The sequence below is a fragment of the Ovis aries genome, chromosome 5 (genome assembly GCF_016772045.2).
Source record: "Ovis aries strain OAR_USU_Benz2616 breed Rambouillet chromosome 5, ARS-UI_Ramb_v3.0, whole genome shotgun sequence".
NCBI lineage: Eukaryota > Metazoa > Chordata > Mammalia > Artiodactyla > Bovidae > Ovis > Ovis aries.
Window position 1 is genome coordinate 15,207,849 of NC_056058.1, and position 17,231 is coordinate 15,225,079.

At 42.1% G+C, this 17,231-nt stretch overlaps 1 protein-coding gene across 3 annotated transcripts in view; it reads right to left on the reverse strand.

The window, feature by feature from the left end:
• Window positions 1-3,639: 3,639 nt before the first annotated feature.
• Window positions 3,640-17,231, reverse strand: part of LOC101106844 (adhesion G protein-coupled receptor E4-like) — a 41,534-nt gene continuing 27,942 nt past the window's right edge. For 2 of the 3 annotated variants that reach the window (XM_060416305.1, XM_042250062.2), the window contains 6 exons: window positions 15,170-15,405; window positions 13,495-13,561; window positions 12,836-12,927; window positions 11,811-11,991; window positions 9,080-9,175; window positions 3,640-4,990 (listed from right to left, as the gene is read on the reverse strand). In XM_060416305.1, coding sequence (XP_060272288.1) covers window positions 4,880-4,990; window positions 9,080-9,175; window positions 11,811-11,991; window positions 12,836-12,927; window positions 13,495-13,561; window positions 15,170-15,405 — 783 coding nt within the window. In that variant the 3' untranslated portion in view covers window positions 3,640-4,879. Of the gene's footprint in view, window positions 4,991-9,079; window positions 9,176-11,810; window positions 11,992-12,835; window positions 12,928-13,494; window positions 13,562-15,169; window positions 15,406-17,231 lie in introns of those variants that run through there. The other variant, XM_060416304.1, reaches the window with a different exon arrangement.

Consider the following 17,231-nt stretch of genomic DNA (forward strand, 5'->3'; position numbering starts at 1 on the left):
TGTTTATTTTTTAAATTATTTTAAAATTGTGTTTATGTAAAAGTATTGCATTGTATTGTATTTCTCAGTAAAGCTTTAATTTTTTTTACCTTTTTATTTGGTATAGGAGTTTAACCAATTAACAACGTTGCAATAGTTTCAGGCGAACAGCAAAGGGACTCAGCCATACATGTACATGTATCCACTCTCTCCCAAACTTCCCTCCCATCCAAGCTGACACATAACACTGAGCAGAGTTCTGTGTGCTATACAGTAGGTCCTTACTGGTCATTCATTTAAAGTATAGCAGTATGTACGGGCAACCATGGTCTTCCCCGGTGGCTCAGCAGTAAAGAATCTGCCTGCAATGCAGGAACCACAGGAGATACAGGTTCAATCCCTGGGTGGGGAAGATCCCTTGGAGGAGGGCATGGCAAACCACTCTGGTATTCTTGCCTGGAGAATTCCTATGGACAGAGGAGCTTGGTGGACTACAATTCATAGGGTAGCAAAGAGTTGGACACGACTGAGAAGACTTAGCATGCATGGGCAACCATAAGTTCAAGCTGGTTTTAGAAAAGGCAGAGGAACCAGAAATCAAATTACCAACATCTGCTGGATCATCAAAAAAGCAAGAGAGTTCCAGAAAAACATCTATTTTTGCTTTATTGACTATGCCAAAGCCTTTGACTGTGTGGATCACAATAAACTGTGGAAAATTCTGAAAGAGATGGGAATATCAGACCACCTGACCTGCCTCTTGAGAAACCTATATGCAGGTCAGGAAGCAACAGTGAGACCTGGACATGGAACAACAGACTGGTCCCAAATAGGCAAAGGAGTATGTCAAGGCTGTATATTGTCACCCTGCTTATTTAACTTCTATGCAGAGTACATCATGAGAAACGCTCGGTTGGAAGAAGCACAAGCTGGAATCAAGATTACCAGGAGAAATATCAATAACCTCAGATATGCAGATGACACCACCCTTATGGCAGAAAGTGAAAAGAAACTAAAGAGTTTCTTGATGAAAGTGAAAGAGGAGAGTGAAAAAGTTGGCTTAAAGCTCAACATTCAGAAAACGAAGATCATGGCATCTGGTCCCATCACTTCATGGCAAATAGATGGGGAAACAGTGGAAGCAGTGTCAGACTTTATTTTGGGGGGCTTGAAAATCACTGCAGATGGCGATTGCAGCCATGAAATTAAAAGACACTTACTCCTTGGAAGTAAAGTTATGACCAGCCTAGATAGCATATTGAAAAGCAGAGATATTACTTTGCCGACTAAGGTCCGTCTAGTCAAGGCTATGGTTTTTCCAGTGGTCATATGTGGATGTGAGTTGGACCGTGAAGAAAGCTGAGCACCTAAGAATTGATGCTTTTGAACTGTGGTGTTGGAGAAGACTCTTGAGAGTCCCTTGAACTGCAAGGAGATCCAACCAGTTCATTCTGAAGGAGATCAACCCTGGGATTTCTTTGGAAGGAATGATGCTAAAGCTGAAACTCCAGCACTTTGGCCACCTCATGCAAAGAGTTGACTCATTGGAAAAGACTCTGATGCTAGGAGGGATTGGGGGCAGGAGGAGAAGGGAACGATAGAGGATGAGATGGCTGGATGGCATCACTGACTCGATGGACGTGAATCTGAGTGAACTCTGGGAGTTGGTGATGGACAGGGAGGCCTGGCATGCTGCGATTCATGGGGTCGCAAAGAGTCAGACACGACTGAGCAACTGAACTGAACTGAACTGAAGTCTCTAAATCTGTTTCTTTTTTGTAAGTAAGTTAATTTGTATCAGTTCTTTTTAGATTCCACATATAAGAGATGTCATAATAAAGATATTTCTCTGTCTCTGCCTGACTTACTTCACTCAGTATGGCAATCTAGAGGTCCATCCATGTTGCTACAAATGGCAGTATTTCATTCTTTTTAACAGCTGAGTAATATTCCATTGTATAAATGTTTTTGTTTTTAATTGGAATATAGTTAATTTACAATGTTGTGTTAGCTTCTGCTGCTGATGCTTCTGCTAAGTTACTTCAGTCATGTCCAACTCCATGCGACCCCACAGATGGCAGCCCACCAGGCCCCCCAGCTTCTACTGTACGGTAAAGTGAATCAGTTATAGGTATACATATATTTGCTCTTTTTAAAGATTCTTTTCCCATGTAGGCTATTACAGAGTATTGAATGGAGTTCCCTGAGCTATACAGTAGGTCCTTATTAGTTAAGGACATACTACTGTCATTTTACTAAATATTACCTGGCAATTTTTTTGAAGCTCCACTGTTCCCTTTTTCCTCTCTGCCTACCTTTATTAATTGATGATTTTCCAAGGTGGTATACAATGATTCCCAGAGAAGGCAATGGCAACTCACTCTAGTACTTTTGCCTGGCAAATCCCATGGACGGAGGAGCCTGGTAGGCTGCAGTCCATGGGGTCGCTAGGAGTTGGACATGACTGAGCGACTTCACTATTACTTTTCACTTTTATGCACTGGAGAAGGAAATGGCAACCCACTTCAGTGTTCTTGCCTGGAGAATCCCAGGAACAGGGCAGCCTGGTGGGCTGCCATCTATGGGGTCGCACAGAGTCGGACACAACTGAAGTGAGTTAGCATACAATGATTCCATTTTTTTGTTGGTGTGAATCTACTATATGTTTTTGCTTTTGTGGTTACCCCAAAGCTTCCATAAAACATCTTACAGCTAAAATCATCCATTTAAAGTTGATAGCAACTTAACCCAAGGGCTTCCCTGATACTCAGTCGGTAAAGAATCTGCCTGCAATGCAGAAGATCCTGGTTTGATTCTTGGGTCGGGAAGATCCACTGGAGAAGGGATAGGCTGCCCACTCCAGTATTCTTGGGCTTCTCTTGTGGCTCAGCTGGTAAAGAATCCACCTGCAATGTGGGAAGACCTAGGTTCAATCCCTGGGTTGGGAAGATCCCCTGGAGAAGGGAAAGGCTGCTGATTCCAGTATTCTGGCCTGGAGAATTCCATGGACTATATAGTCCATGGGGTCACAAAGGGTAGGACATGACTGAGTGACTTTCATTTTCACTAACCCCAATCACACATAAAAGCTCCACTCTTCTTCTCTCCTTTTTTGTCTTTGATATCACAATTACAATCTCTTTTTATATTTTGTATTTGTTAACAAATTAAGGTAGCTACAGTTATTTTTGGAGAAGGCAATGGCACCCCACTCCAGTACTCTTGCCTGGAAAATCCCATGGACGGAGGAGCCTGATGGGCTGCAGTCTCTGGGGTCTCACAGAGTCTGACACGACTGAAGCGACTTAGCAGCAGCAGCAGCACAGTTATTTTGAACATCTCATGCTTTAACCTTTACACCAGACTGAGTTGTTAACACACCACCATATTATAGTACTGTGTATGCTGTGTGCTCAGTCTAGTCTGACTCTGTGACCCATGGACTGTAGCCCACCAGGTTCCTCCATCCATGGGACTTCCCAGGCAAGAATACTGGAGTGCATTGCCATTTCCTTCTCCGAGGAATCTTCCCAACCCAGGGATTGAACCTGAGTTTCTTACTTCTTGCATTGGCAGGTGGGTTCTTTACCACTAGCTCCCCCTGGGAAGCCTATAATAATTACCGTATTGGGTTATTCTGAATTTGACTATGTGCTTAACTTTACAGTATGTCCTACACTTTCTTCTTTAATGAATCATAATTGTACTGTCATTACAATTTAAAATTGTTTTGGAAACATTGTCTGGTCACAAAGTTATCCATGCACTTAATAATTCTAATGCTGAAACACACACCTAAAACCCAACATGTTTTGGAAACACATTTAGAAACAGTAGAACAAAATAAATCAAACCAAATTACTGATGTGATATGCCACACTGTTTTAGTTTGGGAGCATTTATACCAGGACATGGAGATTGTAGGGTAAAGGAGTTATAGAAGGTGAGGCTCAGAAAAAGAATGAGACCAGCACTTTACAGGAACAGATCACCTTTGATGAGGTGAGAAGGGGCAGCAGTCAGATTAGTGAGCTGTTGCACTTATCCAAGAAAAGAGTAAGTATGTATAAGCATGTATGTGGAAATCTACTGTCTTAAAGGGGCCTGTCTTCTCCAAGGTTGTTCAGAGTAGTTATCTCTTAAACAGCTGGGGCGAGGAATTTTGGAGATTGGCCAGAGGCTGGACCAGCTGGGAGCTGGGCGTAATCAACCTTAACGTCCATTTTTTCTTGGGGTGAGAGAGTTCTTTGTTTTGCATAGAATAGTGGGGAGGACCTGGAGGGGAATTTTAACTCCAGGCTATTTTGAGCCCTGTAACTTTCCTTCAGAGATGAAACTAACTAAACAAAATTATATTTAATCAGAGAATAGGGTAAGTTCAAAAAAGTCTTTGGGCGAAGAAAACGGAAAAGTGCTGGTGTTCTGACTGCAAAATTCTTCCCGAAGACAATTCACCCCTAAGTGGGACTGGTGGTGGTGTCCCATTTTTGCACTGCCAAGCATGCAACTCTCTTTTCATACTAATTCACATGAGAATTATTGAATTATGCAGGTGTCCCGAGATGCAAAATCTTGGGGAGCATAAAATGCAACAGAGAAGCCAGAGGAGAATCTGTAAGCTGGATCCAGATGTTAGTCAGTCATAGGCAAGTTGGTAATGTCTAGCAGAGGAAAATCCACATATTCTCTCATCATTAAAAAGGATTTCTTAACCACTTGATTGCACCTGACACACAATACTGGATTCTGGATCTAAGAATTCTCCCAGGTGTCCCTTTCTTTCTATGGAGAGAGAAACCAAGATGAGGAAATCAGTCCGGACTCATTTTCACAGGAAAGGTCAACAGTGGCATTGGTCTCATCCATACATGACCACGAGGGGGCGCAGTCCACACGCAGCTCAGTTGTCTGTTTTGAACCAAGAAATACCAACAACGTGAGGCCCAGGCGGTGGCTGGATAGACGCAGAGTCTCTTTTGCAAAAGAATTCCGATGACTTCTCCAGTTTCTCCTATTTGGGGGAAACAATGTGAAGAAAAAGCTGAAGGGAAATGAACACCTCAGAAATTAACTAAAACTTCTAAGCGTGCTTGGAACTGATAAGCTAGAACTGCCCCACGGTTCAAAGCTCAGTAAATCCAAAGCTGCTGGTGTTGCTGCTGCTGCTGCTGCTAAGTCCCTTCAGTCGTGTCCGACTCTGTGCGACCCCATAGAGGGCAACCCACCAGGCTCCCCCGTCCCTGGGATTCTCCAGGCAAGAACACTGGAGTGGGTTGCCATTTTCTTCTCGAATGCATGAAAGTGAAAAGTGAAAGTGAGTCCCTCAGTCGTGTCCGACTCTTAGCGACCCCAAGGACTGCAGCCTACCAGGCTCCTCCGTCCATGGGATTTTCCAGTCAAGAGTACTGGAATGAGGTGCCATTAATGTTGCCTGATGTATCAGTAAACAAAGGATGGTACAGCCACCCACAAAGGTGCACCCTGAGGGGACTCAGGATGAGAAAGAATGGGATACGGAGGTAAATAGCTAAGATGCTTATCAAAGGAATTATTTCAAAGAGCCTAGGCTCTTGTGGGTTTCCCAGGTGGTACTAGTGGGAAAGAACCCATCTGCAAAGCAGGAGACTTAAGAGACTTGAGTTCCATCCCTGGGTCGGGAAGATCCTCTATTCCTGGGTCGGGAAGATCCAGGAGGTCATGGCAACCCACTCCAGTATTCTTGCCTGGAGGGCTACAGTCCATGGGGTCGCATAGAGTGGGAAATGACTGAAGGGACTTAGAGCACACACGCAGACTCGCATTTTCCTGTACATAGGAAAGCACTAACTTCCTTAACTTAAGATGTCCCTTAAGTTAATTTCCCTTAATTAACGGTAATCTTTTGCTGTTCTGACTACCTGATCTTTGTTGTAAACTCTTATATAACCTGACTCCTCCCTTGCCTCTTTGGAGCAGTCCCTCAGAGCTCTTCTTGAAGTCCTCGGAAAGTCTGACAAATAAAACATAATTCCCAACTTTTAGATTGTGTGTGTGTGTTTTTTTTTTTTACTCAACACCCCATAACACCATCTACGATGGGGTTTAAAAAATTAATTTCTTCACAAACATTAAGTGTTTGGGGCTCAGAGGTAAAGAATCTGCCTGCAATGCAGGAAACTTGGGTTTAGCCCCTTGGTCAGAAAGTTCCACTGGAGAAGAGAATGGCAACCACTCAGGTATTCTTGCATGAAGAATTCCATGGACAGAGGAGCTTGGTGGACTACAGTCCATGGGGTCACAAGTAGTCAGACATGACTGAACAACTAACACACACTGTGTGCCAGGTAGCATTTGAAGCACTTAACCTACGAGATATCATTTAATTCCCATGATGCGACAGATATTATTATCATTCCCATTTTACAGATGAAGAAACTGAGGTTCAGAGATATCAAGTGGCTTGTGCAAGGTCACACAGCCTGGAGATGGTAGAATCTGGGATCTGAATCCAGACACTTGGGCCCTATGTAAACCCAATAGTGATGGATCACTTAAACGCTACAGAGGATTAATGGAGGTTGCAAGCTTGGTTAGGTTGATTAGGTACTAATTTATTTATTGTTGGCTCCACCACACAGCATGCAGGATCTTAGTTCCAGACCAGGTATCTAATCCATGCCCCCTGCAGTGGACAACCACTGGACAACCAGGAACGTCTGATTATGTGCTTTTTAGAATGTAACAAAGATAGGGATTATGAGACTCTCCTAGGGGTCCAGTGGTTAAGACTTTGCCTTTCAATGCAGAGGGTGTGGATTCGATCCTTGGCTGGGGAGTTAAGATCCCATATACTTCGGGGCCAAAAAACCAAAACATAAAACAAACAATATTGTAACACATTCAGGAAAGACTTTTAAAATGTTATTGTTGTTTAGTCGCTAAATTGCATCTGACTCTTTGAGACTCCATGGATTGTAGCACGTCAGCCTCCTCTATCCATGGGATTTCCTGGGCAAGAATGGACTTTAAAAATAATCCACATTAAAAAAAATTAGGGATTATGATGATTATTCTGGACTCTTATATATAGTTAGTTGCAACGTCACCTCCTCAGTTCTTCCCTAACCATTCATTCCGTAATAGTCTTTCCCTCACTGCTTATCACTATATTCTAATTCTCTGCATACTCTGTCTCATTGTATGATATTTGTCTTGCCCCTAAAGGTATTTTGGTCAATCTCTACTCTCTATAGATTTCATTGTTTTGGTCACTATTGTTTTCCTTCTGCCTAGGGCAATGCCTGGCCAGTGGAAATTGCTCACTGGATTTGAGAGTCTTAATTTCTTGTTTTGTTGCTATTGTTCAGTTGCTAAATTGTGTCTGACTCTTCGCGATCCCATGGATTGCAGCATGCCAGGCTCCCCTGTCCTTCACTATCTCCCAGAGTTTGCTCAAACTCGTATCCATTGAGTCGGTGATACCATTTAACCATCTCATCTTCTGCTGCTCCCTTCTCCTCCTGCCTTCAGTCTTTCCCGGCATTAGGGTCTTAGCATTAGGGAATCTTAATTCCTTCATCACAGACTGACTCCATGCCCTCAGCAATGAAAGCAGAGAGCCCTAATCACTGGACCACCAGAGGATTCCCCCAGAGGTCATTTTTTAAAAATCAGATATATTCATCAAGTTTTTGCTTCCCTAGTGGCTCAGACAGTAAAGAATCTGCCTGCAATGAGGGAGACCCAGGTTGATCCCTGGGTCTGGAAGATTCCCTGGAGAAGGAAATGGTAACCCACTCCAGTATTCTTGCCTGGAGAATTCCAGGGACAGAGGATCTTGCTGGGCTACAGTCCATGGGGTCACATAGAGTTGGACAGGACTGAGGACTCAAGTGCCAGAGTCTTAGGGAGGTTCACTGTGCTGTGTGCTAAGTCACTTCAGTTGTATTCGACTTTGTGTGACTCTGTGAAGTGTACCCACCAGGCTCCTCCAGCCATGGGGTTCTCTAGGCAAGAATACTGGAGTGGGTTGCCACCTCCTCCTACAGGAGAGCTTCCCGACCCAAGGATCAAACCTGCATCTCTTACGTCTTCTGTATTGGCATGCAGGTTCTTTACCACTAGTGCCACTTGGGAAGGGAGGTTCATTACGGCCACATTATTTAAAAATAAACTCTTCCACAGAGCTTCCCTAGCTGCAGTGTAGGAGATGCAGGTTTAATCACTGTATTGGGAAGATCCCCTGGAGGAGGACACGGCAACCCACTCCAGGATTCTTGCCTGAAAAATTCCACGGATGGAGGAGCCTGGCAGGCTATAGTCCACTGGGTCACAAAGAACTGGACACAACTGAGCCACTAAAGAGCAACAAGACTCTTTCAGCCTGGTGCATTCCTGATTGCTTTCTAAATTTTTCTCCTTTTTATTTTCTTTTTAAACTTTTAATATAATTTTTAAAGGTTAATTTCCATTTGAAGTTATTACAAAATATTGGCTATATTCCCTGTGTTGTACAATAGATCTCTGAGCCCATCTTATACCCAATTGTTAATACCTCCCATGTCCCCACTCCTATACAGGGCCTCTCTTCAAGTCTAACCATGAGTCTGTCCTCTATATCTGTGAGTCCTTTGCTCTATATTTTTTCTATAGCCTATATCATTTTGTAGCATGCTGTATAATCGACTTTTGGTATTTACTGTCTGCCTATTCCCTATTGAAATATCAGGTCTGTGAAGGTGAGGATTTCCCCCCAATATCTAAAACAGTGACTGCACAAACTAGGAACTCAGTTAATTTTTGTTAAAAGAATGTTGTTGAATACATGTAATATTTCTGTTAAATATCATTGGGTATTTGTTAATGGACTGAAGAGGAAGAAAGAAAGGAAAGAAGGAAGAAAGATAGGAAAAGGGAAGAAAGGAAAAAAGAGGGAGAGGAAGAAAAAGGGAAAAAAAAGAGATTTGCTGGGTTTGGTCTCAAAATCCAGAAACTTCCACAGCTTAATGCAGGAATCTAATGTAATCTCTCTTTTTTTCAGATCAAACAACCAGAAAGTTCTTAGTAGCAGGAGAAACTGAGTTCAGACAAGTACACAGCATTGCAGAAGAGCCCATCTTACCATTTTGGTCTGAGTAGCAGAGCGAAATACCTCAGAGCTTTCAGTTTCAACCCCTTTCCGCACCCCACTAAACCATTTCTTGAATTCCATCTGCACCTAAGGAATATAGAGGCTTGTGTTACATCCAAAGCTTGGTTTGGGAGAAAAGACCCTAAAACAGGAAATTATAGGTATAGAGACATATTCTCTGCCACCCTTATACTGATTCTTGGTATAATATTGCCGTGTTCATGCTGATTCATTTAGTTTAGATTGGATTTGCTTGGTTGTTAAAAAGGCATTTACTAAATGAAAGCCACCATAAGGGTTCTATATAGGATAATGATAATAATGATGTTAATGGTGGTGAGGGTGATGGTGAAAATGCTGATGATGTTGGTATGATGGTGACCATATGGAGGTGGTGGTGATCTGATAGTAATAATGATGGAAAGGATTATGGTTGTGGTGGTGATTGACAAAGAAGGTAATGGTGATGTGATGATTACCATGACGAAGGCCATTATTTATTGAACACTAGCAACGTTTAATGTACTTTATAGGCAATGTATCAGTTAATACATTAACCAATGCAATGTAACATTCAGAAGAAACAAGAGAAGAAAGATACTTCTCTTTCCCCCAATTAAATGTGAAGAGATTGAGACTCTTGGAAGTAAATTGACTTGCCTAAGATCACATAGCCAGCATGCAAAACCTTGTCACTTTTACTCAGAGCTCTGACGCTAGACCACCCACTGTGACTCCATGAATTGCTTTCCTTTAACCACATTATCATATTTTTAAAAAGACATCTAAATTCTTAATACTGAACATTAACTCGCATTAAGGTATATTTTACTTCTTCTGTGTGTGAGGAGCACCGAGCATTAGGGCACTAAAAGGTGAAAGAGAAATTTGTAAAGTGTTAAGATGGTCTTTTCACCACCAGCATCTTAACTGTTGGTAGTTCTACTCAACAGCAAAGGGGGAAAAGCCAGGAAAGTTGTTTTCAGTCTTTACCCTAAAAAGAGTGAAATTATAATGACCTTCACTGAGAACATGTGTGCCACAAACTGCTAAGACATTTGTTTTATATTATCTCATTTAATTCTCAATCCAGCGAGGCAGGTATTGCCATATTTGCAGATGAGAAAAACCAAGGCTCGGAGAGAGTAAGCAACCCTTCCAGAGTCACACAGCAACCCAATTAGTGGAAATACCAGGATTAGAGCTGGTCTTTCTGGGTTTGTGGTAATATAAAATTATGCCAATAAACCAGCACTTTTCCATGCAGTGCACCTGACTAGGAGGATTATTCATCCTCTCTCTGACAAATTCAGGTACAGCCATGGGGTCTGCTTTGGCCAATGAAAGAGAGTTGAACTGTGCTTTGCCATAATCTCCTTTCCCTTTGGCATGAACACACCAATGTTCTACTAATAAATAAGGGCTGCCCCTTCAGCCTCCATCACAGAGTGAAGACGGTACATATCAAACCACAGCTATGTAGCATGAGCAAGATATAAGCCTTTGTCATTGTAAGCCACTGAAATCAGAGGGGGATGAGCTAACTGTTACTACAGCAGAATCTCCCCTATCCAGACTGATATGTGTTCTGCTATGAATTAAAGTGTGTCCCCTGAAAATACGTATATGAAAGGCCTAACTTTCCCAATGTAATTGTATCTGAAGGTATGACCTTGATGGAAGTGATTAAGGTTAAATGCGGTCATAAGCTCCCAGGTGGTGCTAGCAGTATAGAACCTGCCTGCCAATGCGGGAGACACAAGAGACACAGGTTCAATCCCTGGGTCAGGAAGATCCCCTGGGGGCGGGGCATGGCAACCCACTCCAATATTTTTGCCTGCAGAATCCCATGGACAGAGGAGCCTGGTGGGCTACAGTCCATGAGGAAGCGGAGAGTCGGATACGACTGAACCAACTTAGCATGCATGAGGTTATAAGCGCTGAGTCCCTGGTCGATAGGATTAACAACATCCTTATAAGAAGAGACCTGTAAACTCTCATTCTCACTCCCATGTGAAGACACTTTCAGAAAATGACCATCTACCAAGAAGAGTCCTCTTCAGAACCCAAACACACTGGCATCCTGATATTAGGTATCTGGTCTCCTGAGTTGTGAGAAGATAAATTTCTATTGATCAGATCACGCTGTCTATGGTATTTTTTATGGCAGTCACCAGCAGACAAATGCATGCAACTTTCTTATGCTTCTAAAATTATTCCAAAATAAAAAGTTTACTTAAAAAGAAATTATTAATAACTAGACTAACAGTCTTTTTTTTCCATATGGCAGGTCCAGATTGGAATGATGAATGGATGAGACTCAGAGCACATGGTTTACCCAAGAAGCACCTAAACCCTCTTTCTAGAATCAAGGTAACTCCAAAATAATAAATATACAAGGTCAGAGCAAAGATCCCCTGGAGAAGGGAACGGCTACCCACTCCAGGGCTTCCCTGGTGGCTCAGATCGTAAAGAATCTGCCTGCAATGTGGGAGACCTCAGTTTGATTCCTGGGTTGGGATGATCCCCTGGAGAAGGGAATGGCTACCCGCTCCAGTATTCTGGCCTGGAGAATCCCATAGACTACCGTCCATGGGGTTACACACGAAGAGTCAGTCACAACTAAGCAACGTTCATAAGGTCAGAGAAGGGCAAGGATATGAACAACAATTCAACAAGACTTTCAGATTAAGCTGGTGAGACACAAAATGATTTGCCTTACCTGGTGATTAAGAAGACAATGTACCACAAAAAGCAAAGTCCCCTGCAGGACATTGATGATGGTGAACATGTAGGCAATGATCGATCCAATGGTCTCCCCAACTTCTTCAACCAAGAAAAAACCAAGACCCCAAGAACATCCCAGGATAAACAGCTGAGAGATGGCTTTAAATGTCATGACTCTGAAAAAGGAAAAAACAGTAATACCTCTCATTTATCACTACATGGTGTGCATGGCACTAAAGGCTTTAAGCAGGTTCTTTACCGCTAGTACCACCTCGGAAGCCCGCTCATGTATTACCTTAGTTAAACCTCATGAATAGCTCATGTGGTGAAGTGTCTTCCTTGAAGTCATGCAACTTGAAGAAGGCAGAACCCAATTCATTTTTTCTTTTGAAATTAAATGTAGTTTCTAAAATTTATTTTTAATTGGAGGATAATTGCTTTACAATATTGTATTGGTTTCTGCCATAGGTCAATGTGAATCAGCCATAGGTATGCCCCCTCCCTCTTCAACTTTCCTCAGACCTCCCACCTCATCCTACCCCTCTAGGTTGTCACAGGGTACCAAATTTGAGCTCCTTCCATCATATAGCAAATTCCCACTGGCTATCTATTTTACATATGGTAATGTATCTGTTTCAATGCTACTTTCTCTATTCGTCCCACTCTCTCCTTCCTCTGCTGAGTCCACAAGTCTGTTCTCTGTGTCTGCATCTCCATGAACCTAGACCCTTTTATACAGAGTGAAGTAAGTCAGAAAGAGAAAAACAAATATCTCGTATTAATGCATACATGCAATCTAAGAAGATGGTACTGATGAACCTTTCTGCACAGCAGCAATGGAAAACCTAATGTTTATGACCTCTGAGAATAATGCTTTTTTCTCACTCTTGAAAATTATTCCTCTGCAAAGTATTTTACCTGGAAGTTTTATACCCTATTTTTGTATGGGTGGTCCCAGAAAATGTGGTCTTATAGGAAAAAAAATCTATGGGTACCACTATTTCTGGTGTGCATTCTTACCTGGTGTTCTGAATGGTGGAAACTTCTTTATTAAGGGAGGAAAGTTTGCTTCTCAAAATCCACAGAACTTGGAAGTAGAACACCAAGTTTATCTGTTGAAACAGAATGGAGAATTGACTTGGAACTGTCTTTTGAAGCTATGTCATGCAACCCAACTTGAGGTAGACCTAAGAATCTGTTCCCCAAAGATATAGACTTTATAAGGGTGGTGATGTGCACATAGGCTCTGGTCTTTTATACAACACAGACTATAGAACACATAACATCTGATGGTTGATTAGCATGACTATATAATATATCATTCAAGCCAGGACACTTTAAACATGAAAGAATGCTATTCACATCTATACCAGGATGACGGACGTAATCAGGAATTTCTTGGCAAACAGAAAAATGTTCTATGCAGAGTGAATATTTTCTAAAGGTGTGTCAAATGAACAAATAATGGATTTTTAAAAGACTTCCCAGCAGAGGGTTATGTTATATCAGAGGAACCAGGGAGCTGGGGGAAGCTGAGGAAAGACATCTGAAGACAATATTTCCAGCAAGAAGTGTTGATCACATTAGGCTATATTTCCTCATCACATCTCATTTCCACTTTAACAGGTAAGAAACACACTCTGTGTTTGGCCAGTAAATATCACTGGTCAGTCACCTACCAAGATAATGAGTGCTACTGGCCCCATGAAGCTCCAGATGAACCCTTTATCAAGTTTGAGCCAGCAGCTGTTGAGAGAAAGATAAGCATTAGCTGCTGATTTCTTAGGAGAAAACAAAGGACTTGAATTCGGGCTGCTGTAGCAATATCTGAGCAGTGTCCATACCTGTTTGGTTCAGATCTGAATCTTAGGTGGAATTAAACATGGGTCCTCATCTCTTGCAAGCTGCATGCTTTGAACCTCAGTTTCCCAAGTGTAAAGTGGGGCCAACTCAAGTGTTGAAAAGATTAAGTAATTACTGTGACTATATACCAAGTCTTGAAGTCAGATAGTATTATCAGTCCTCTGACTTTGCTTTTCTCCTTCAATATTGTGTTAGCTATTCTGGGTCATTTGCCACTCCCTATAAACATCAGATTATATTAACAGATTATATTATATTGACTGGATTGTCAATATCCACAAAATAATTATTAGTTGGGAATACATTCAATCTATAGATCAAGTTGGAAAAAACTGACTTCTTGACAATATTGGGTCTTTCTGTCCATGAACATGGACTATCACTTAATTTATTTGAATTTTCTTTGATTTCTTTTATCAAGGTTTTCATCATATAGATCTCATAGTAAAGATTAAATGAGATAATGTGCATACATTTTAAAATTTTAATTTCCTGACAGAATTAAATATCAATGAATGTAGCTAATAATGTGTTCTAATACCATGTGAAAGTGAAAATTGAAAGTCTTATCTGCATCTTTGCAACCCCATGGACTATAGAGTCCATGGAATTCTTCAGGCCAGAATACTGGCATGGGTAGCCATTCCCTTGTCCAGCAAATCTTCCTGACCCAGGAATCGAACCAGGGTCTCCTGCATTGCAGGTAGATTCTTTGCAAGCTGAGCTACCAGGGAATTCCAATAAATGTATTCTAATAATGTGCTGTGCTTAGTTGCTCAGTCATGACTGACTCTTTGCAACCCCATGGACTGTAGCCCACCAGACTCCTCTGTCCATGAAATTCTCCAAGTAAGAATACTTCAGTGGGTTGCCATGCCCTCCTCCAGGGGATCTTCCCAACCCAGGTCTCCCACATTTAAGGTAGATTCTAACAATAATTATTGCTAAAATAAGAGAGTAAAAGTAGTAATTTTCAGCTACAAAAACTATCAACATGAATAATCAAGCATATTTCATGTACCTAGCACTCTAATGCCCAATACTTTGTATTCTGTCATAGCTTATATTTGCAAAGATAGTATAATTTATCAATATAATTTATGCTGAAAGAGGACATGGCAATATGAAACTGGTAAAAGTAAGCAATTACCAATACTTAGTAGGCAGAAAATCTCCCATACTTGATTCTATTCCAAGGGTTACAACTATGGCCCACAGGCCAAATCTGGTCCACTCTTTGTTTTTGTAAATAAAGTTTTATTTAAACACAATTACATCCATTAATTTACAAATTGTCTATAACACTACAGGGGCAATGTTGAGTAATTTCCAAAAAGACCATATGGCTTGCAAAACAATAACAGTTACCATCTGTTGTTTCTCTCTTTTTTTTTAAATGGAAAGTTTGCTAGCCCCTCTCTACCCCACTGTTTCAGATTTTGTATTGGTAATGGACACCACTTCCACCATGAATGCACTCATCATGCTTACTGAGTATACGTTCCATAATTCTTGTGTCCTACTGTTGCCGATACAGCCACAATCAGAGCTGGGACCCCATAGCCTACAGGGTACATGAACCTCTTCTTGAATCTGCCTGCAGTGGTGTAGTTGGCCACCTTGAGGTTCCTGACAGTGAGGAAGAGGTGCAGCCCTTCGAGGAACATCCAGGTGAAGGCGGCCAAGTAGAGGTAATGCAGTACACCGGCGATGACCTTGCACAGCACCTGGAAGGGAGAGTAGAGTTAGGAACATGGAGCTGATGTGGTCTGTACCTGATTATATCCTTGTCTGTGTGCTTGCCAAGTTGCTTCAGTCGTGTCCAACTCTTTGCCACCCCATGAACTGTAGCCCACCAGGCTCCTCTGTCCATGGGATTCTCTGGGCAAGAATACTGGAGTGGGTTGCCATGCCCTCCTCCAGGGGGTCTTCCTCACCCAGGGATCGAACCTGCATCTCTTATGTCTCTTGCATTGGCAGGCAGGTTCTTTACCACTAGCACCACCTGGGAAGTCAAATTATATCCTTAACACTTATTATTTCCTGCATGCTAGCCTGGACTTTCAATTCTTACACCTGTGCCATTTTGCTTAGGGGCAACACATCTTCTAGGGACCCTCACCCACCATTGAAATCTGCCTATCTTGTGCATGGGGCAAGCCAGAAGTGCCAAGAAATGAATGTCATGTCATGGGTGAAAAGTGAAAGTGTTAGTCACTTAGTCATGTCCAGCTCTTTGTGACCTCATTGACTGTAGCCTGCAAGGCTCCTCAGTCCATGGAATTCTCCAGGCAAGAATACTGGATTGGTAGCCATGCTCTTCTCCAGGAGATCTTTCCAACCCAAGGATTGAACCTGAGTCTGCTCTATTGCAGGCAGATTCTTTACAATCTGAGCCACTGTGGGAGCAGCACTCAAATCTATAATAGACAAGAGTTAGCAAATTAATACTCCATCGACCTTGCCCTTCGGGGGGATGGGATGGTTAATTTTATGTTTCAGCTTGACTGGGCTAGGGCATGTCTAGATAACTGATAAGGCATTATTCTGGGCATGTCTGTGAGGATGTTTCTGGAAGAGATTAGCATCGGAATCAATAGACTAAGTAACAAAGATGGCCCTCACCAATGAGGATTGGCATCATCCAATTTGTCAAGGTTATGAATAGAACAGAATGTTGGAGAAAGGGAGAACTTGCTCTCTCTGCTTGAACTGGGACATCCATCTTCCCTAGCTCTCAGATATCAAAGGTCATGGTTCCAGTAAATTTTATTTATGAACTGTATGGCAGAAACCAGCAAAGTCACATTCAACAAAATGTGAAGCCTCCATCCACCCTCAGTTTGTCACTAGGACGTGACTTACCAAGCAGAGACTACATTTCCCAGCACTCCTTGCAGTTAGTTTGACCATGTGATTGGATTCTAGCCAATGGGATTCGAGAGGTCCATATAAACCCCTCTCCTAGGACTCCACCACACTCTTTCTCTTTCCACTTGGTCAAAATGGAAAGAATCTCAGGATGACCTTGGAAACTGTGTATGGAAGATGAGAGAGCCTCCCATGGCCTGAGGTTGGAGAAGAGATACCCTTTACACCTGTTCACTCACCTTCTACTGACTCACAGGGGAAAATGAACTACTGTTGTGATAAACCACTGCTATTTTATAGTTTCTTTGTTGCAGTAGCTATTGTAACCCTAACTAACACCATCAGTCTGACACTCAAACATTTTGTTAAATAACCCCTCAGAAATTATGGTCATTGGCACAGCACCGAGTGCTGTTTGAGTGTCAGACTGATGGTGTTAGTTAGGGTTACAATAGCTACTGCAACAAAGAAACTATAAAATATCAGTGGTTTATCACAAGAGTAGTTCATTTTCTCCTGTGGGTCAGTAGAGCTATCCAAGTCTACAAGCAATAAATGCTGGAGAGGGTGTGGAGAAAGGGAACCCTCTTACACTGTTGGTGGGAATGCAAACTAGTACATCCACTATGGAGAACAGTGCGGAGATTCCTTTAAAAACTGGAAATAGAACTGCCTTATGACC